Source organism: Diabrotica virgifera, chromosome 6, assembly GCF_917563875.1.
Source record: "Diabrotica virgifera virgifera chromosome 6, PGI_DIABVI_V3a".
In the NCBI taxonomy this organism is placed as follows: Eukaryota; Metazoa; Arthropoda; class Insecta; order Coleoptera; family Chrysomelidae; genus Diabrotica; species Diabrotica virgifera.
The window spans coordinates 19,040,356-19,062,178 of record NC_065448.1 but is presented as its reverse complement, the minus strand read 5'-3'; the positions used below and the strand labels follow the sequence as shown (position 1 = coordinate 19,062,178).

The 21,823-nt window shown below is 33.0% G+C and overlaps 1 protein-coding gene across 2 annotated transcripts in view; it reads right to left on the bottom strand.

The window, feature by feature from the left end:
• The window catches only part of LOC126887081 (metacaspase-2-like), a 106,813-nt gene that overhangs the window by 49,816 nt on the left and 35,174 nt on the right, over positions 1-21,823 (bottom strand). For both annotated transcript variants that reach the window (XM_050654416.1, XM_050654414.1), the window contains exon 2: positions 7,028-7,115. In XM_050654416.1, coding sequence (XP_050510373.1) covers positions 7,028-7,111 — 84 coding nt within the window. In that variant the 5' untranslated portion in view covers positions 7,112-7,115. The remainder of the gene's footprint in view (positions 1-7,027; positions 7,116-21,823) is intronic.

Genomic DNA, 21,823 nt, shown 5'->3' with positions numbered 1-21,823 from the left:
GATTGTACGATGAACTCATTGGTACATTTTTCGGGTTTTAGTATTATGTTAATTTCCGCAACTTTCCATTAGTTAGGGAATCATTGTGGATCAGAATAATTGCATTAAATATTTATATCAACACTTTTGTTGTATTTTTTGGAAATGGTCTGTATTTTCGGGTTATCAGATCGTGTCCGTGGAATTTTCTATCGTTGATTTTGTTCATTACACTAGTCAACAAATTTACACAAAAAAGTTGCGACTAATGTTAAAATGTCTGTACCGTGGAGTTTAAAGCTTCCTGAATGCGAATTCAAACACCAAAATGTTCCAGCACGTATATATTTTGAGCTATCTTCTTCTTAAAGCGCCGCGCATGTCTGCGTAGGAGTCCACCGTACATTGTCTGGTCAGGTAAATTTGGAGTTATAGAATGCATCAAATATTGCTATTTATTATAAAAATTCTTATATACTATATACACATAAGTTCAGAACTAGAAACAAACACAGTAAGTCTTTTGTTCACAATTTTGTGCATATCCCAATTTTGCCATATCACTATTTTGATTAACATAAACACACATTTTATCCTGCATAGTAAAAAAAGAGGATAGCTCGTGGTTACGGTTCCTAAATATTGATAAGTTGTACTGGCTAGTAAATTCTATTTAAAAAAATCCATTTTTGTAATCTAGAACCTAAGGGTTAAGCATGTCCTTTGGACAAGTGAAGGTCTCGAACTAAATCATGTAATTCGGCTTGTTGGATGCAATAAGGTGCTTTTTCGTCGCTTTCGGGAAAACAAGAATCATTCTTTTCTGATACATCATCAGGTTCACTTTTATCACCATACATTTCCAAATCTTTCCCCCAATTTGCCGAGGTCCTGGAACAGGTAAATCTTCTCCATAAAAATCGGGTTTTATTGCTGAAGTAATACATATCTGGATATTCAATTTTATGCTTGCTCTTCCTTGAAAACATAGACACTTTTGTCATGCAGAAGTAACAGTCGTTAAAATGATTTAGAACTATAATATTATATAAGTTTAAATGGGTAGGTTTAGTGATTAAGGACTACCTTTGATTTATTCTTTATTTAAATGTTAATGTGTTATTCGTAGACATAGGGTATCCCAGTGTTGCCAAATTATGCACAATTTTTAGGAAAAATGTTAATTTGATATGATCACGCCCCAATATATTACAAATGACCGTTTTAAAAAAAATTTAGTAAAATAATCATAATTTAAAAATAATAATTCATTTTTTTTTTGAAAAACTCAAAAATCTTACGTGTTTGAAACTTTTTACCATCATAATCATATTCAGAGAGCAAAAATTAACAAAAACCAGCATTTTACATTAGAGTCGCAAATTGGTTGTAAACTAGTGTTATTATATGCAACTCCTTTACAAGTAAATTATTGAATTGGCAAATCTATCTGATACGGTGTTTTGAGGAATCTTTGTATTTCGTTGCCCTCTCCTCTTTGTACGTAGTCGAAAGATTTAAAAACATTTTTTAAATATTCCGCAAATGCATTTGACTTTTCCCTATAATTTCTAGAGTCTAGAGTTGTCTCTTTAACGGAGAACAATCTGTTGCTTCTTAGGAATTAGATTTTCTCGGTACTATCTTTTTCATTTTTATATGCAAGTTACTCATAGACATACTTGCATACCAAGCATCTCTTTGGATTCTGAATGTAATGCCACTTCTATAGCAGATTGTGATTTAAGGAAAACATATAGTTCCATTGTTTTGTCTAGTTTTTCTCTAAAACTAACCCAATTTGTGTTTATGTTGGACAGATGTGGATCTTTTGCTTTGTGCATCATCTCAACGAAATTGACTAACATAATTGGAAATTAGAGTTTCTTGGGATCTGAAGGCCATTATGCAGCTTCACCTGTTGCTGTCAAGCTTAGGCTGTTGTTAGTGGTAGTGAGAAACATCAGTTACCTTTTGTGTTTGTTAAACGGTATTTAATTGATTTTATTAATATCTTTGTCTTGTTTCTAATTAATTTAAACAACCATTTTCTTCAAGAACCTGCAGCAAAATATCCTCTCCCCACTTCCAAATTTCAACTTCTCTCTAAGTCCCTTTCTCCCATCTCGTTTCTCAGATTTTATTTGGTCCAAATGGATATACATAACTCATTTTATATCAGCGTTCCTCAACGTTTTACCATTTGCGCCCCAATTTTCCATCATTATTTTCACCGCGCCCTCCCCCCTCGTTCAATAACAATATATCTATGCAATAATAATATACCTTGAGCAGCATGAAACCTAATAAACTAAAAAGACATTGGGAAACGCTTGATAGTGAGTACATTAACAAACCCCGAGAATTCTTCGAGTTAAAATTAAAATGGCGTGAAAAGCAAAAATTATTTTTAATAAAAACTTTGACTGTGAATGAAATAGCTTTACTTTCCTCTTACAAAGTCTGATATTAAATAGCCAGATCTAAAAAGTCTAACACTATTGCTGAAGATCTTATATTACCAACTGCAATCAAAATTCTAGAAACTGTGTTTGGAGATAATTTTGCTAAAAAATTGGGATGTATACATCTATCAAATGATACTGTTGCCCGCCGAATTGGTGATGTAGCTGAATATGTACAGAATCAGCTAATCAGGAAGTTGCGTGAAAAGCTGTTTTAGATTCAGCTTGATGAGACAACAGTAGCAATAAATATGCTCATTTTATTGCCTACGTTCGATTTTGTGATGGCAGATCAGCAGTAGAACTACTTTTCTGCAAACCAATAGAATTGATAGCAAAGTCGCTTGAATTATTTGCTATGCTAAATGATTATATAAATGAAGCAAAAATAGAGACACTGTATGATCAACAGAGAAGCTCTGGCTTGAATATTGTGCTAACTACGGTTGTAACAATAGTTAATTATCTACATAAAAATGAGACCTTTGAAAACTAGAATCTTTTCTGTACTTTGCAAAGACATGGATGCAGTACATTCAGCATTATTATTTTATTGTGAGGCAAGCTGGTTATTACGTGGGAAATTTTTACAACGTGTTTTGAATTAAGACATGAAATCGCCATTTTTCTAGAAGAAGAAAAGAGGCCGCAAGCCTAGATGTTTCACGATGGTTTATTTTTGATGAAATTGAGTTAATTGGTTGATATATTCCAGAAACTAAATATTTTGAACTTACAACTTCAAGGGGCCAATACACATATATTTGATACGAATGATAAAGTTACCGCTTTCTGTAGAAAATTGAAATTGTGGAGCAGAAATTTAAAGCAAAAAACCTAGAAATATTTGAAAATGTGGATGAATGTTTTAAAACTTACCAGGCTGAAGAACAACACGTGAAAGTTGTTTTTGTAACCATTGAAAATCATTTAGCAATGCTGATAAAAAAATTTAAAAGGTATTTTTTTGCCGACGACCAATTAATACGTACCTAATAGTTATGAGTGGGTCGGGAATCTGTTTCAAATTACACCCGAAGAGCTCTCTACTGCAGAAGAAGAAACCTTCATAGACTTCACAGCAAATGCCCAAATCAAGAAACAGTTTAATATTAGAGCCCTCTTTGAATTTTGGGCAGGGGTAAATGATGAGTTTTCTGCACTGAAAATCAGAGCGTTCCGTATACTATTACCGTTTTCACCATTCTACCTTTGCGAAACAGGATTTTCCGCGATGGCTGCTTTAAAGACCAAATATAGATCGCAGCTAAATATAGAGAAAGAACTGAGAGCGTCTATTTCTAATATTACACCCTGTTTCGATAAGCTTTGCTCTGCAAAACAGGCCCAAGGAAGTCACTAATTTACATTAAAGTTGTTGATTTAGTATTCAGTGCTCATAACTATGTATAGCTCCTTGTTCATGGGTATTTTATTTTTTTGTTTGTCAGAATTTTGTTTTGCTTTGATTTTAGTAAATTAGTCAATGTTTTAGGTTTTTTTTTTATATTTTCACGCCCCCCCCCCTAGGGGGGCGCTCCCCACAGGTTGAGAATCACTTGTTTATATAATTGCATTTGTGGAAATTCCAAAGTCACGTAGCTATTCTTTGTGTACCTAGTAGAAAACAAACATTTAATAATATATTTGAAGTACTACTTCCTTATTATGCGATTTTTTTTAATGTTGTAATATTTACAATCTGTTCTTAACTAAGAACAATAGGTAAATTATTTGACAAAAATTGAAAATTTGACCTGTAAATGGAGATCCAGTGATCACCCTCTTTACATAAATTAAATTAAAACAAGTTAAAAATAAGTTTAGTTTAAAAATAAGTTTAGTGTTATGCGATCTTGAGTTATCAAAATACAGATTAAAAAAATATTTAATTTGTATTTTGCGAACTTGGAAATAAACGATTTTTAAACTTGAATTGTGTTTAATTCCCGTTAAATATAGTAAATAAGTTTTGTGTTTTGTTTTCAGAAGGTGACTCGCAAATATTTTCAAGACCAAGTCGGTAAGAAACTAAAATCCTTTTACCTTACGATATCATTGTGTTTTCAATTAATAGCATTAACTGATTAATTCTTTTAGTGGAACATTTTAAAGACAATCGAAATATACGTTTCGTCCAAAATCCATGCGCCATTTTGTGTCGATAGGAAATATTAAAAATTATATATTTATTTGTTCTGATCACAGCAACCAAAAATCTCATTAAAAAAGTTTTTATTTCGGCATAACTTGATCCGTTTAATTACATTCGAGTAGATTATACATTTAGCATTAAACTCCCGGCACTATGCCACCTCCCGGTGGCGGCAGGGGTAAGCGACGTGATAGCAGTGTTTTCTTTGGCAGCTCCTGTGAGGCCCCCGGAGAAACCTTATCAATTATTAAACAGCCTCAGAGTCTTAAGTAAAACAATAATTTAGACGGTGGTGTAATAGGAAAATAAAAAGCTGTGGGGCGAGTATTGGCGGCGGCGGAGCGATGTTGCTGCCGCCATACCACCCGTCCGGTCGGATCTATATACACCGAAATTAATATGCTGGGAGTTTGCTTGTAGCAGATGGTCTTCCTTCTCTCGCCTTCTTATTTTTGCATAAACATTTCTAAACACTTTTTTGTTCGAACGGAATTAAGAACTACACTACACGATAAAATAAACACGAATACTCGAAAAGAAATTAAAAAAATACTATAATTGAATCGGTGAGATCTAAAAGGATAATATTAGGCTATTGATTATGTATTTTAGAAAGAAACTACAACGTTAACAGGGTTTTATTGTTTCATATAGTCAATGGATCTCTATATTTGAAAAAACCGCGGAGTGCTACCATTTAAATTGGTGCGTTTTTGAGAAAGGGGTGAATTAGTCCCTAGGCACAGGGCGAATTAGGGTAAGTTCTATGCACGTTTAGTGCAAACACGTCTATAGGAAAATTATTCCAGGTTAAATTTACTATCGAAGTATCACATTTTAAAGCCAAAACCATGTTTTTTTACAATAATATATCCAGAAGAAAAGCAAGCAAATACAGTCGAACCCGCTTATTGGAATAGCCTTCGGGTCAAGCAAAACTATTCCTTTAACCGGGATATTCTTATAACCGATCATTGGTGGCTCGTACAAACGTTTTGGGGCCTAAGATTTATAGTCCTGAAAGCGGGATATTCCTATAAGGGGTATTCTAATAAGCGGATTCGACTGTAACATGAAAGATAGCAATTTTGTTTTTTGCTCCATAACTTTTTTCCACGGTGATATACAGGTATAGGCATTGCTTCACAGAAAAAAAACTTCCATCCTTCCTCTTTAAAATGACGATTGGTAGAAGTCCCTGTGATTTACAATTTCCAAAATATGATTTTTCAAATTTCGCCACTCACAGCGATTTTGGGATATTTTCCTTGTTACTTCGCAAACATTTAGTTTATTTATTTAGGTTTGAAAATAAAAGATTACGAGGGAAAACTAATCAAGCAAATAATATCAAGAAAATACTAAAAATACGTATTAAAAACGATAAAAATAAAAATGTATAAGACAGTTATTAGACTAATAGCTGTGCTAATAATAGTCACATATTCTAGTGAGCCATGGATCCTAAAAAATACAAGGAAAACTTTCTGAGATATGAAAGAGAAACAATGTAGGAAAAAAATATATGGATGTGTAAAAACAGAAGGAATTAGTATTTGAAACTAAATGAATACATTTACTTGGGCAAATTGAAAGACTGGGATAGGAAAAAATAATGCAAGGTTTATCGAAAATGGGAGGCTAGAAATAAAAGCCAGTCGATAGAAGGAGAAGAAAAGGAATAAGGAGAAGCTATGCGAAAACTGTAAAACGAAATAAAATATATAATCTACTTTATAAGGCAATATGATCCTAATTGCATGCAGATATTTTAGACCTGTATCCCGCTTACCAAAAAAGTTGATTAATAGCAAGCTGAAAATTTGTTAATAGCTTAACGGTGTCTATTCGGACAAACTTTGATGTATGGGAACACTGGAACAGGGGAAGTTTTAATTGTGGAACAGCTTAAAAATTTGGAACGTCAGACTACGAAAACGTTCCATGTATTTTGTCGGACAGTACTTCCAATTGATTTGTTACCATTTAATTAAACTCTCATGCAAAAATCAGACTGGTGTTTATCACCAACTGGGCATTTTATTGACTGGAACACAAAGAACATGTCAAATGACAGGAATCATGTTGGTTAGTAACAGCAATCTGATTTTTGCATGAGAGTTTAATGAAAGGGAAACAAATCAATTGGATGTTCTGTCCGACAAAATACATGGGACGTCTTCGTAATCTGACATTCCAAATTTTTAAACTGTTTCGCAATTAAATCTTCCCCTGTTCCAGTGTTCCCGTACATCAAAGTTTGTCTGACTAGAGACCGTTAAGCTACTAATAAATTTTCAGCTTGGTATTAATCAACTTTTTTTGGTACGCGGGATCCAGGCCTATTTATAAAATGAACTATATTTTTTGTCAGTTATATTACTTTAAATTAAAAGTAATTTTAATTATTATATTGTTACAAACTTACTTCCAAAAAATCTTGATCTGCTCGTACAATGTTCAAAGAAATAATAAGTATACAGGTTACTCCTCCTAAATTTGATAGTTTCATATACCTGAAAAATAAAAGCAAAGATCAGTGAAAATTCGTGAAGTTAACAAATATAGATTTGGAAATGCATCATAACAGTTTTTATGGCGTAAGATTACATTATGGTAGGGGAGCCCAAGCGGGGATTTTTGCAGTTACTCGAGCGCGTCAGATTATTATATGGGGAGAAACCTGGTACACTGCAGATGTACCTCTACCATATATTGGCTCTTAACACAGGGGAGTTCGTTAAGGGGGGCCCGAAAAAAGAATCTATCCTTAAAAAAACTCGAAATTGTCAGATTAAGATAAGGTAAGTTAAGTACATGCAAAAGAGTGTATATTTAAAAAATCTGACGATTTGAGCCGGGCGTAAGGAAATGGGTGAGTCCCAAAATTTCACAAGAAAAACCGAAATATTTCGCGAAATGAATGACAGATCGAAAAACTAAAAAATATGTGTTCAATATTTTTCAAAAATCTATCGAATGATACCAAATACGACCCCCACGGAGAAGGGTGGGGGGTAAATTTATTATTTTAAATACGAATCCCGCGATATTTCGCGAAATGAACATCAGATCGAAAAACTGTAAAATTTACTTATTCAATATTTTTGAAAAATCTATCGGATGGCACCAAACACAACTCCCCACGGGAGTGGGGTGGGGGGTTACTTTAAAATCTTAAATAGAAACCCCCATTTTTTATTGCAGATTTGGATTCCTTACGTAAAAATAAGTAACTTTTATTCGAAATATTTTTTCGAATTATGGATAGATGGCGTTATAATCGGAAAAAACGATTGTTGGAAATGAAAAATTAAATTAAAAAATGGCAAGCACCCACTAAAATGAAAAACTTTACTTAACTTTTTTTGGTTTTAGAACCTACTCTTCACAACCCAATAGGTCTCCAAAGCGCTCGAGTGATTGCACATTTAGCATATTTTGCTCCCCTACCATTATGGTCATTACAATACTGTAAAAGGTAGAAAAATTATAAATATCGACATATTATTCTATGTCATCAGTGTCAGTTTTATGTAGGGTCTTCATTCAAAGGCTTCCTATCTTTTTTAAGACCTTAGATTATTCTTTGGTTTTGTTTCATTTGGCTGCATTCCTGCACACATACTTTTGATTGTTATAATCACATTTTTCTCAAATTGTTTGCTATTGATTCGGTAGAAGGTCTTTTAGCCCGATCAAGAAATGCAAAATTTTACGAAAACTTCCAAAAAAATAAAGAAAGGATGAAAATTTGGCAATAGGTAGTTGAAATTGTATATTATTATATAAGGAAAAGTTACACCCCTCTATTTTAAAAAAATTGGAAAATACGGGGTGAAAATTTTTTCTCGGGGGTGAAAAAATATACGTTCAAAATAAGTCTGGAATTGGATAAAATGACTAATCCTAAGTACTTCCTTCTAATGAAAAGTCAATACTTTTCGAGTTATTTGCGAGTGAATGTGTTCATTTTTAACCAAAAAAAAAAAAATGTTTTTGGACGGTTTTTCGGAGATAACTCAAAAAGTAAGTATTTTAGCGAAAAAAATATTCTTAGTAAAAATATAGCTTATAAAAAATTGAAAAAAATTGTGTATGCGTGAGGTCCGCAGACCCAGTAGAAGCAGGGTTTGAGCTAATGAAATATAGGTTCTTTTTCGTCAAATTCCAAATCGAATATTTCAATGTGAAATAACCAAAAAGAAACGAAGCACTTTTCGGGGAAAATTCATTACAACTTTTTTAAAGTGTAAAAAAAGGTTTATTTTTGTTTTTTAAAAAAACTTATAACATTAAAAGTAAGTGAGTTACGCTCAAAATATTGTTGGTCCCTTTTATTTTTTGGTAAAACATGGCGAAAATCACCCCTTAATTAGCTTCTCAAATAAAATTAATCGTTACCGCTTTACAAGTTACTTTTCTTATATATTGTTTATATTATCTAGAAGTTTTATTGGTTTAAAGTATTTAAATTTTAATTTAAAGTTTTGAAAAAAATTGGGTTTAAAATAAATCATTTTTTTTAATTATGATAAAAGCGTAATTGTTTATTGAATTAACTTAAAAACAATTAGGAATACCAAAAATCTCAAAGAGTAATAAAATGTACCTTTTGCTTTTCTGAATATTTTTGATTTTTTGTTTTCTTGTTAGACAAAAATTGGTTATGCTATGGCTGTTCAAAATTTGCAAAAACTCGTGATTAGTTACTCGTTCAAGCCATTTTAACTACAGCTTTTTCAAAACGAAGCACTTTGAAGCGATGAAACTACAGATCATATAAATAATACATAGACAAAATAACTTGTGAAGTGGTAATGTTAAAACATATATGTGATGCTAATTATTGTGATGCTAGTTATTTTAGCGATTTTTTTACCAAAAAATAAAAGGGACCAACAATATTTGGAGCGTAATTCACTTACTTTTAATATTACAAGTTTTTTTTTAAACAAAAATAAACCTTTTTTTAAACACTTTAAAAAAGTTAAAATGAATTTTCCCCTAAAAGTGCTCCGTTTTTGGGTTATTTCACATTGAAATATTCGATTTGGAATTTGACGAAGAAGAACCTACTTTTCATTAGCTGCAACTCTGCTTCCACTGGGTCTACAGACCTCATGTATACACCATTTTTTCAATTTTTGATGGGCTATATTTTTGCTAAGAATATTTTTTTCGCTAAAATACTTACTTTTTGAGTTATCTCCGAAAAACCGTCCAAAAACATGTTTAATTTTGTTAAACATGAACATATTTACTCGCAAATAACTCGAAAATATTGAATTAGTCATCCATTTTTGTAAAATGGAGGGGATGTAGAATTGTAAACTTTTTCTTATATAATAATAGACAATTTCAACTACCTATTCCCAAATTTTCATCCTTCCTTTATTTTTTTGGGGTCAGATTATTCTTTGATAGGGCTATTTTCAATATCTATGAATGCAATATGAGCTTCTAGATTAAATTTATATCAGTTTTAAATGGGCCTCATCTTTCTATAATTTTTTTATAATAAAAATAATGGATTGACATTTTTTAATTAATTTTGTTTTACAACTTGTGAAGTTTATTAAGTTTTAGATATTTTGTGTTCTTATTTGGTTGATTTCCCAAATGTTTTTTACTCCCTCAAAACCAAAAAAAAGCAAAGAAAAAACTAAAGTCGATTGATGCGGATTGCATATCACAGCCATAATGTCCCTTTATGTATGCATTCGTGATTTTTAATCAAAAAATCTTTTCTGACAGACAAAGAGAAGAAAATAAAAACCGTAAGAAAAAGAATTTGTCTTTAAATCTCAAGCAGCAAGCAGCGAGATAGCCATCGGCTGAATTAATACCGAAAGTTGTGCCTTTTCTTTTCCCTTTTTTATTCATTTTTTTCGTATTCTTTTTCTTTGACGCCTCTTGAGAGCATTGTGATGCATTTCTTTTTCGATTTTGATGGATACTGTCTTATTAACTTTCGGAGAAAAATTATCCTTTGAAAGGATTGGCGAAAAGGAAAGAAGAGTCGGGATGGGGACTGCGACGGACGCGGGAGATCTCTCTTGGCAAAATGACATAAACGCATTCAATGGCGAACATGAATATTTCAGATTTATAGATTTTTAAAAGGAACTGCTAAGGAATATATATTTTAAAAGTTACAGGACAATCATATTTTCAATAATAATTTATATTTTTATTTTTCATAAAATCGAATCCGCTCAAAAGTTATTATAGTGGAGAGCGTTGGATGCTAAATTTGCAGTTACTAAATCACCATTGGGACCTATTGGCTTGTGAACATTAGGTCGTAAATCCAAAAAAGTTAAGTTTTTCATTTTAGTGGGGATATTCTATGTATTAATTTAATTTTCCATCTCCAAAAATATTTTTTACAGCGCCATCTATCCATAATTCAAAAAATGTCTGGAATAAAAGTTTCTTATTTTTACGTAACGAATCCAAATCTGCAATAAAAATGGGGATCCTATTTAAGATTTTAAAATACCCCAAATCACGCCATTCGTAAGTTTTTGGGAAAATATTGAACATGTAGTTTTCAGCTTTTCGATCTGATGTTCATTTCGCGAAATATTGCGGGGTTTCTATTTAAGATTTTAAAGTTACCTCCCACCCCTCTCTGTCGGTCGTGTTTGGTATCATTCGATAGATTTTAAAAAAAATATTTTTTAAGCTTTTCGATCTGATATTCATTTCGCGAAATATTCGCTTTTTATTGTGAAATTTTGTGACTTGTCCATTTCCTTACGCGCTGCTCAAATCGTAGATTTTTGAAATATACCTTGTTCTTCATCTTGTCTTGATAGAAAATGTTAGAGTTTTCTTACGGAAAGACCCCAACGCAAGACACTATATTAACCTAATTGTTGTTGTAAAAATTGTTCGGAACAAAATTTTTGTCAACTATGATTTCAAGTTATTTGGAAAATTGGAAGAATGTCTTTCAATTACATATTTAACAGTCTTATTGACAGTCTATCAGGAAATGCTTTATACTATTTACTACATTGCAAATTTCGCATGTTGAAGGTTTGGTATTTAAGAAGAGATGGGCACAAGTATACCTATAGTGTCCAAACGTTTTACGGAATTTCTGTGCGGATTGCATAGTCCTGATAACAGATAACTTAAAAGATATTGGAACTATGCTTAGGTACTGAATTAGATGCTGTCTGTAAGGAAACTGATTTACGGCTTCGAATCGTTTTTATTAACCCAGGCTACAGTAACCAAACTCAAAAAGTAAAGAAGAATGCTCATCAGCTGTATTGAGTCTCAGGGACAGGAAATCGAAAGCAGGGCAGGCGTCACAGATGCCACAGAGCGCATAGTTTGGCTGAAGTAGACCTGGGTGGGCCATGTAGCCAGAGTGAATACGGAGTAGTGTAGAGACCACGAGCAGACAGAAGAAACAAGGGTAGACTACCTAAACGATGCACAAATGTCGTCAAAAGAATCACTGAGAACTTTTGTGCAGGAAGCTAAAGACCGATAGAGCTGAAAGAAAAATTAGGGTAGCCCTTGGTTCAACTTTGGAGACAGAAGCAAATGTTGATGATGATGATGAGATACCGAAATGAGCAATCCTTGTTTTTAAAGTCAATAAAACTAGAAAAAAAGCTTTGCCTCTGTCTTTTGATATATCGCATATATCAACTTGGTGAGTACTTAGTTCAATTATTATTTATTGACCCTTCTTATTCAATAATCAAAACTTAATAGTTTTATTGTTGAATTTTAATAAATAAAAGATAATTATATTATTTTTAATATCTATAGATTTAAAGGCATAAAATCAATAAAGGAAATAACATAATTATGAAAAAAGGAACACCCAGAACAAGATGATTGCATAACTACTTAAAAGACCTGAAAGCTATGAATGTAAGACAATGGACGAGAAGGGCATAAGAGACGTATGTATGGAAGGACATAGCCAGACACGCAAAGACCCATCCAGGGTTATGATACCAAAAGAAGAAAGAGTTAGATTTAAAGACAACATTTAATTAGATAGAAATAAAAAAAAATCAACATGTGAGAACTGCGACAGACAGAAAAATACGATACAATAATTATTAATACAATGTAGATGAAAAATTTAAGAAAATGACTAAAAAAGAAACTGAAAATAAAAATGTTGACAGTAATACATTTTCGCTCGCTTTATAATTTTTAAATTGTCTTCTTACAAAATTTCTAAAAATACGTAACTTCCAAATAAACGTTATATATTTAAAGCTACTCGTACTACTAATATAATCAAATCCTAGTCTTATCCCTTTGTGCAGAACACAAAATACAAAGGCTCCCAAAATAGATAAGCCACTTTGCTACAATGTAAACCTTTCGGCGTTCGAAACAAGTCGGAAACGGCTTCGTAAATACAACAAAACTTTTCAATCAAATTTTATCAAGAAACTTATTCATATTCACATTGACGGAAATAAAACGAAGATAATGTGAACAAACTTCTAAGAAAATCACTTCACTCTTTTCCCGCCCATTCTCAACTTCATTCCCAACTTCTAATTCTAATTCCTGCGTAATCGTTCTTGTCGTCCATTGCCGTACGTCATAAATTTTGTCGGTGATGTTAAGGTACTATTTCTTAAGAAATTTACACATATACTTTAATTTTACCCTTTAACTTTTATTTACCTTTCTACTATAATGAGAGCTTGGTATAAAAGCTGATATTTTAAGGAAAGCTGATGGATTCCGAGTAAAATATATACAAAATTGAGCTTTTTCATAAAAAGAAATTTCAAAATTATTATACTGACTTGTATTATTAAATCAAAATAATTTTTAACACTACAACATAAAAACAAACAAACAATTTTCTATGTTATAAAAGAATAGACCTGGATCCCGTGTATCAAAAAAAGTTGATTAATAGCAAGCTGAAAATTTGTTAATAACTTAACGGTGTCTAGTCGAACAAACTTTGATGTATGGGAACACTTGAACAGGGGAAGTTTTAATTGTGGAACAGGTTAAAAATTTGGAACGTTAGACTACGAAAACGTTCCACGTATTTTATCGGACAGAACTTCCAATTGATTTGTTACCATTTCATTAAGCTCTCATGCAAAAATCAGACTGGTGTTTATCACCAACTAAGGCTTTTTAATGAGTGGAACAAGAAGAACATGTCAAATGACAGGAATCATGTTGGTTAGTAATAGCAGTTTGATTTTTGCATGAGAGTTTAATGAAAGGGAAACAAATCAATTGGATGTTCTGTCCGACAAAATACATGGGACGTTTTCGTAATCTGACGTTTCAAATTTTTAAACTATTCCACAGTTAAAACTTTCCCTGTTCCAGTGTGTCCGTACATCAAAGTTTGTCCGACTAGACACGGTTAAGCTATTAACAAATTTTCAGCTTGCTATTAATCAACTTTTTTTTTGGTACGCGGGATCCAGGTCTAGAAGGGTATATTACAAAATTTTTTTACGGAGCAGATCATAATATAGCCCCTCTGAAGATCTCTGGAGAGAGTGAAACGAACCAAGGGGATGATTGATCATCTCTGATCCGAAATGAAACATAAAAGCTGTCTTTTATTTTCAATTTTTTTTACCTTTTCACCAGGACGTACTTTTTTTTAAAATCTTTCAAAATCTAAATATATAGTGTCTGCCTTCTCCTCAGGATGTGCCAAAGGTATAACATTGTAAGTTAAGTGAAGTATAAAAAAAGACATAACTTCATATCTTTTTTAAGGTTATTGGGCACTTCTTCTTTTTTAAGTGCCTTGTCCTCTTAGACCATTAGCGATCAGTCGCATGATCTTTACTTTGTCCAGAGCTGATCTAAATAGTGTCGTGGTGCTCACTCCATACCACTGACGGAAGTTCCTAACCCAGAATGTTTTTTCTCCCTCTATCTTTTCTTGGATAATTATATGTAGCATTTTATATTCCGGATTTTTAATCACTTGGGCAAAGTACTCTGGTTTTCTTCGTTTTATGATATTCAATACTTATCTTTCTTTCTTTAGCCGCTGCATTACCGCTTGATTTGTTACTCTGTTCATCCACGAACCTTTTGCATTTTTCTAAATGATGTTCGCTCTTGCTCTATTCTGAATTTGATTGTGATAAGTCCCATTTTTCATTCACCCAGCAGTCTAAATACTTGTATACTTGTTCTCTCTGCACCATGTCTCCATTTATTCTAATATCTGCCAAGTTAATAGCTATATTTTTGTTTTTGCTGATGACAATCCATTGGGTTTTCTTTATGTTTATTTTCAGGTCCATTTGTTGGCTATGGTCTGTCACTGAATGTAGGAGTGCCTGCAAATCATCCCTATCCGTTGCTAGCAGAACTGTGTCATCAGCATATCTCAGATTGTTGATGACTATTCAATTGGCAATTATAGCCTCTGTTCTGTTTTCCACTGCTTCTCAGAAGATCTTTTCTGCATAAAAATTAAACAGAAGCGGGGAGAGCACGCAACCTTGTCTAACTCCTCTCAGAATAAAAAATTCTTCAGATCTCTGGTTGTTAATTCTGATGTCAGCTGTTTGATTCCAGTACAAATTGGCTATTATCCGAATGTCTCGTCCATCCAGGCCTATTTCTTTTAGTTTACCCATTAACTTATCATGTTGAACAGTGTCGAATGCCTTCTCATAGTCAACGAAGCAGGCATGTACATCAACCTTCACATCCCGACATCTCTGTAGAAGAACCTCAATGCTAAACAGTGCCTCCCGTGTACCGTAACCACTCTTGAAACCAAACTGAGATTTGCCGATGTTTTCTTCACATTTGGTATATATTCTTGAATTAACGATTTTTAGGAACAACTTAAACACATGGCTCAGTAAACTAATTGTTCTGTATTCTTTGCAATACTTGCTGTTGGCTTTTTTTAGTATTGCAATAAATGTTGATTTGAGCCATTCTTTAGGGCTGGTTTGTTGGGCAATTACATCGCTATTTTGACTTTATTGACTGTTGCCCTAGAATGTCCGGTAGTGGTCAAGTTAAACCATTTTCGTCGCTACAATAGATAAAAAACTAGTTAATAACCAGTGGCGTGCGGTGACATTTTCGGAAGGGGAAGCGATTCAGTAAGAGTATAAAATTATTTTCTTATGGGGGTCGAGATCAAAATATATACTATGATAAATATGTACCTACTTAATAGGTAAATAGTAGGTATATACCTAATATTATACTACTTGTTAACTTATATGGATTAAAAACAAAAACTATAAAAAATTACCTGTAAAACGAAGCAAGCAAGCAAGTAATAGTGTTTAACCCAGACTGAGAGACTTGCACGCCCCTTGAGAAAGACATTCGGGTGATACAATTCATTGTTAAAACCGTTAAAATTTTGAAATCGAGAATTCATTTGTTGTATGATATTGTCAAAAATTTCGATGTATAATCGTCGATAGGAGGTCTCTCTATCGCCGACATTAGCAATCTTTATTCTTTTACTTTCAGGTTCTAACCCCATAGTTACATTTTTCTCCCAAATATTTTTGAACTGCTCTCGTTTTTTAATTAGTGTATTTCGAAACTCATCTATTTGTCTTACACAAAATCCAATGTCATTTGACTTCGTCTGTAAAATGTCGAATAAAATATCAGTAAAAGGAAAAATATCTTCAAAAACATTTAGCAAAAAATTGAAATCGAAATTTTCTTTAAGCCAATGTAAGTACCCCTTAGCAGCAGTAACAGTCTCAGCATCCCATTTTTCTTTATTATCCCAAACGTCTTGAAAAAAGTCTATCAATGAATCACGGTATTGAAACACCGTTTGCACTAAGCGTCCATTGTGGTTCCATCTCGTCTGAGCAACTTTTGGAAACCTTTTCTGAACGTGCATATCCAAAGCATGCGTTCTTTTTGATGATTTTGAAAAATAGGATGCCAAGCCACTTAGCGTCGAAAAGAAAACTTTAACGTAGCTTAGAAATAGTATCACACACAATTTGAAACATAGCCTCTGCAGTCCGATCGCCAGTTATGTTCACGAATTCTAAAAATCTCTCTTAAGGAATACCATCAACCACATATCGCACAACAATAGGTAACTGACAAAAATTAGTTACATCTGTTGTTTCATCAAGTGCAATTGAAACAAATGGAACTTTTTTTTATCTCATTTTTAATATGATCCATTACAACGTCAGCAGTACATTTAATTAAGTCATTTTGGATTGTGTTTGAGGTACCTCGGAAAACTGTGGAATTGATAAAATGATTTTTTAGGGTTTCATCATATTTTGCCAAAAAATTTACAAGGTCGATATAATTTCCTCGATTGGTCGATTCACTTGTTTCATTATGACCTCTGAAACTTAATTCATGTTCTCCCAAGAAACAAGTTACATCAATCAACCGTTTTAACACATCCCTATTTTTCTTAACGCTTTCATTGTGAAGTATATGGCTTATTTTTAAATGATTGTCCAAACTATGTTCAATGCGATATGCCCCGAATGTTTTTTCTTTAATTGTAGCACTTAAATGGCACTTACTATTTACATGTCGCTTTACACTTTTATGAAAATTATTTAAATCTGTAATAGTCCTGTCGCCAGGGGGGGTACAACGGCCTCCTGTATTCAGATGGACTTACCCAAGTTTTTTTTATGTATTTTGACCTGTAGAACACGAATTTTTTGGGTTACAGTTGATCCGGATGTCGATAAGATTGTTATAAACCAAGAAGTTAAGGAATCACATAACAGCGATTTCTCGCACAACAAAACATTTTTTTGTATTTTTTGGGCCATTCTAACCAAAAAATGTTCCTACAAATTTTTTCGTAGGATGCATAGTTTTTGAGATAAACGCGGTTGAACTTTCAAAAAATCGAAAAATTGCAATTTTTGAACCCGAATAACTTTTTATTAAAAAATAAAATAGCAATTCTGCTTACCGCATTTGAAAGTTTAAGTCAAATTATATCGGTTTTAATTATTTGTATTGCTGAAAATTTATTATTTTGTTGTTAAAAAAAGCTATAAACACAAGCTAATGCTTGAGTGATGTAAAATCGAACGAGTAGGTAGAAGAGGTAAAAGTGCAAGCGGGGCTATTTCTACATAGCATGCATTAAAACGCATGTATTAGGCACGGAAAACACTATGTGTTTATAGCTTTTTTTAACAATCAAAAAATAAATTTCTAGCAATGAAAATATTCAAAACAGATATAATTTGACTCAAACTTTTAAAGGTGGTAAGCAGAATTGCTATTTTATTTTTTATTCAAAGGTTATTCGGGTTCAAAAATTGCAATTTTTCGATTTTTTGAAAGTTCAACCGCGTTTATCTCGAAAACTATGCATTCTACGAAAAAACTTGTAGGAACATTTTTTGGTTAGAATGACTCAAAAAATACAAAAAAAAATTTTTTTTGCGAGAAATCGCTGTTATGTAATTCCTCAACTTTTTTGTTTATAACAATCTTATCGACATCCGGATCAGCTGTTACCCAAAAAATTCGTATTCTACGGGCCAAAATACATAAAAAAACTTAGGTAAGTCCATCTGAATTAAGAAGGCCGTTGTACCCCCCCTGGCGACAGGACTATAATGCCGACCGAGCTGCAATGTGTTTTTTCGCTTGTATTAAAAAGAATACAGGGCCAACAAAATAATTTTGATACAATTTTGCATCCAGTTAACCATTCATATTTTTCATAAAACCCACATGGAAATGTCTGGTAAATTTCTTTGCCGATTTTTCCACTTTTGTCTCCAAATTAATGGGCTCCTTTGACCTACCAGACAATAATGTCCACTTTCTCTTGATAACTTCGACTTGAAAATCCTTTTTTTAATAAACTACACACAATACAAATACAAACACAGTTTTCTATATTATTCATAAATCCACACGGTCCACTCGCTCCTTCCATTGCAGAAAAAGATAAACGACAGCACAAAATTTACAATTTAAAAAAACGTCGCCTCGTATACCTACGAATTTCGACTGACTTATAAGTAAATGCTGGCGTAAGGCGAACAGCAAATCGCTTCCACTGTAAGAAAATTCGCACGAACTCAAGATGACTTGTCAGTGCGGTCATTAAACCCTGACCACGCCGGCCAACATTTTCAATGGATCAACTGCGCTGATTTTGAAAAGAGCTTCCATACAGGCACGGCTCTTGGTATAGGATGCGTTAAATTGTGTGTATATTATTATTTGAGGTCGTTTATGCGATAAATTTTTAATATTTTCGATCCTATTGTCTACATCCTAGATTATTTAGATTAGGGAAAATTTGTTGATAATTAAATATTAATTAAAAATATATTTTCTTCTATCGAAGTATAGGGAAGCGGTGCTTCCCCCGCTTCCATGGACCGCACGCCTCTGTTAATAACATTAGGAGTATGGGTGGTTCTTTGGCTTTTGTTGTTACAAGAAAAAACACTTATAGCCCTTCTTGTTGAAAAGCACTTCTTGTTGAAAGAACAAGCACTTACACAGTGGTTTATATAAATTTACTTATGGTGACTTCCCAAAAAATTACATAGGTCAAACGAGTAGAGCCCTTATCAAACGTATAGCAGACACACAAAAGGCTTTTAATAATAGAAAAATAGATTTTATATATGTACTTCACCTTATATTTAGATTATAATCAGTCTTTTAATGAACAATTTCAAATTTTCCATATTCAAAATAAGGGCCTTAAGATATCTTTGTTAGAATTTATGGAAATTTAGAAATTTTAAATACGGATTTAATTCTGAATGGTCATATATATAATCGGTTCATAACGTTCTACGACGTCTTCCGATTCTCAATCGCCATTGTTCTCGATCGTAGCACATGTCTTCGTTCAAGCCTCTTTCTCTGATTTCCCTATGAATTCCTTATATACAGCTTTTCCTAGGTCTTCCTCTTTTCCGTCGTCCTTTTGGTGCCCATCTGTACTTGCTTGGGTAATCTGTCGTCTTCCACACGTTGTACGTGGCCAAACCATATCTGAATGGTCAACTTGAGACAAACAGCTCTCAGGTCTCAGTTAAAGACTATAAAGTGTAGACGCATATTAAAAATGCATCACTTCAGAAGTAGTGATAATGTAGTGATAATAAATTGTAATACATTTTGTGGAAGTGTAGAAAATAAAAGTTGTCGGTGATTTATTCTGACATAGATTCCTGAGATAATTTGAGGAAAAATATTTGGAAAGCGAGGTCCAGGAAGACGAAGAACATCCTGGTTAAAAAACCTCAGAACCTGGTTCAACATAACATCTGTGCAGCTTTTCCGAGTTGCTGCAGATACAGTAAAGATTGTCATGATTATCGCTAACGTTCGTCACGGTTAGACACATCAAGAAAAAGAATTCTGAGATAAAATTAACTTTCTTCAAGTAACGGCCAAATCCATCACTGTTTTATCAATGTCTAAGCATGGCGAAGAAAATAGAAAATTATTTGAAAATTTTTTTTAAATAAAATCCAAACAATGTCCTCATAATTTAGTTTTGTCGTAGTTTCTTTAATGACTTCTAGGGAGATAGGTAAAAAAACCGACAAGCAGTATTAAACCAAAAATATGTTAAGCATTTTTTTAGTGGCATAGACATAGCATAATTTCACGGCTGATATTCAATCTGTACTCAGGGCACATTTTTGAAGAGACTCTAAAAGATATTGATGAAGGCATCTCAATAAATAGAGTCCAGCTCAGTAACCTGCGGTATGCAAATGATACAATAGTGTTTTCCAATACCATAATGAACAAAATAACGGAAACAAGTAGAACATATGGACTGGATATAAACACCAGCAAAACCAAGCTAATGATCATCAGCAAGGGAAACATAACTGGAGCAAATCTGTATGTGAACCAAATGAGAATTGAACGTGGCTCACAATACGACTACTTGGGAACTATAATCAATGAGTCGTGGGGCAATACCCAAGAGATTAGGTGTCGCATCTGAAAGGCAAAAATTGCATTCTTGACTATGAGCTCTGTGTTCAAGAGCCGTGACCTCACCCTAGAAACAAAAATAATATACGGAGTAGAAACGTGGACAATGAAGGTGGAAACTCTATCAAAGGCTTTTGAGCTATGGTTGCACAAAAGGAATGTGAAGATACCATTGACAGACAAAGTCACCAATGAAGAAGTGCTACGAAGGATTAACACAACCGCAGATTTCGCTTGCTACACTGAGTGCATGGTATAGAAAGACCTCAACATAACTATTCCGTATAGCAAGCAACAAAATCGTCATAGCCAGAATGATCGCCAAAGTTCGGAACGGACAGGCTCCCTAAAAAGAAGCATAAACATTCAGCCAGTTGCAATAGATTCTCCAGTCAGACAAATACACAATTCTCTCCCTAATACGAAATTAACGGAAAATTAATAGAAGACAGTACGGTAAGCAAACTGCGCTAAGAAATTCGATGCTCGCGTACAAATCTTATAGAACCGTACATGTGTCTGTCAAGAAATCTATAATGATGTTGTATAATATTTGTTGTGAGCCTGTAGCCAGCAGATACTGGATATTGAGTGGTGCATACATATATTAAATTGAATTAAATTTTTATAGAGGGAGTTTAAATGCTGGTAAAAAAACTTATAGTCTGGGTCTGGGCAGATATTATCGGAGAATAGGCCATTTTTGGGAAAAGTTATTTACCAGTTATTTTATTGCTGGAATCGAATCTTATGATTGTATATATTAATAATATAGGTATGCAAAGTCCGCAGATAGTGTGCTACTTTTTTTTATATTATAAACAAAATGGCGCCTGAAAGTAGTGTTTTTCTCAATTTTTGCTCTATAATTTCAAAGATTTTAACTTTACACCAAAAACAACCAAATAAAATTTCACCGTAATTAAATTCTGCATAGAGACTTGTTTTCCCGATTTACTTCGACGAAAATTTTCCCCGGAAAATGCGGGTTTTTCCAACAAAATCTTTAATTTTCAACTAAAATTTTAGATAAGTAATTGTTTATCAATAATTAAATAACTTGGTAATATAAAAGCTCATTTCGTATAGATTATAATTCCAGAAGCCGATGGAAATTAAATGAACAGTTTAGCAACAATTGAAATAAAAATTAAAATTTACGGTCGCTATAATAACCACAATAATTATGATGCATAAGCACAACTATGATTTTTGTATAAAAAGACACCATACCTATCTAATGTACTTTACAGAATTGAAA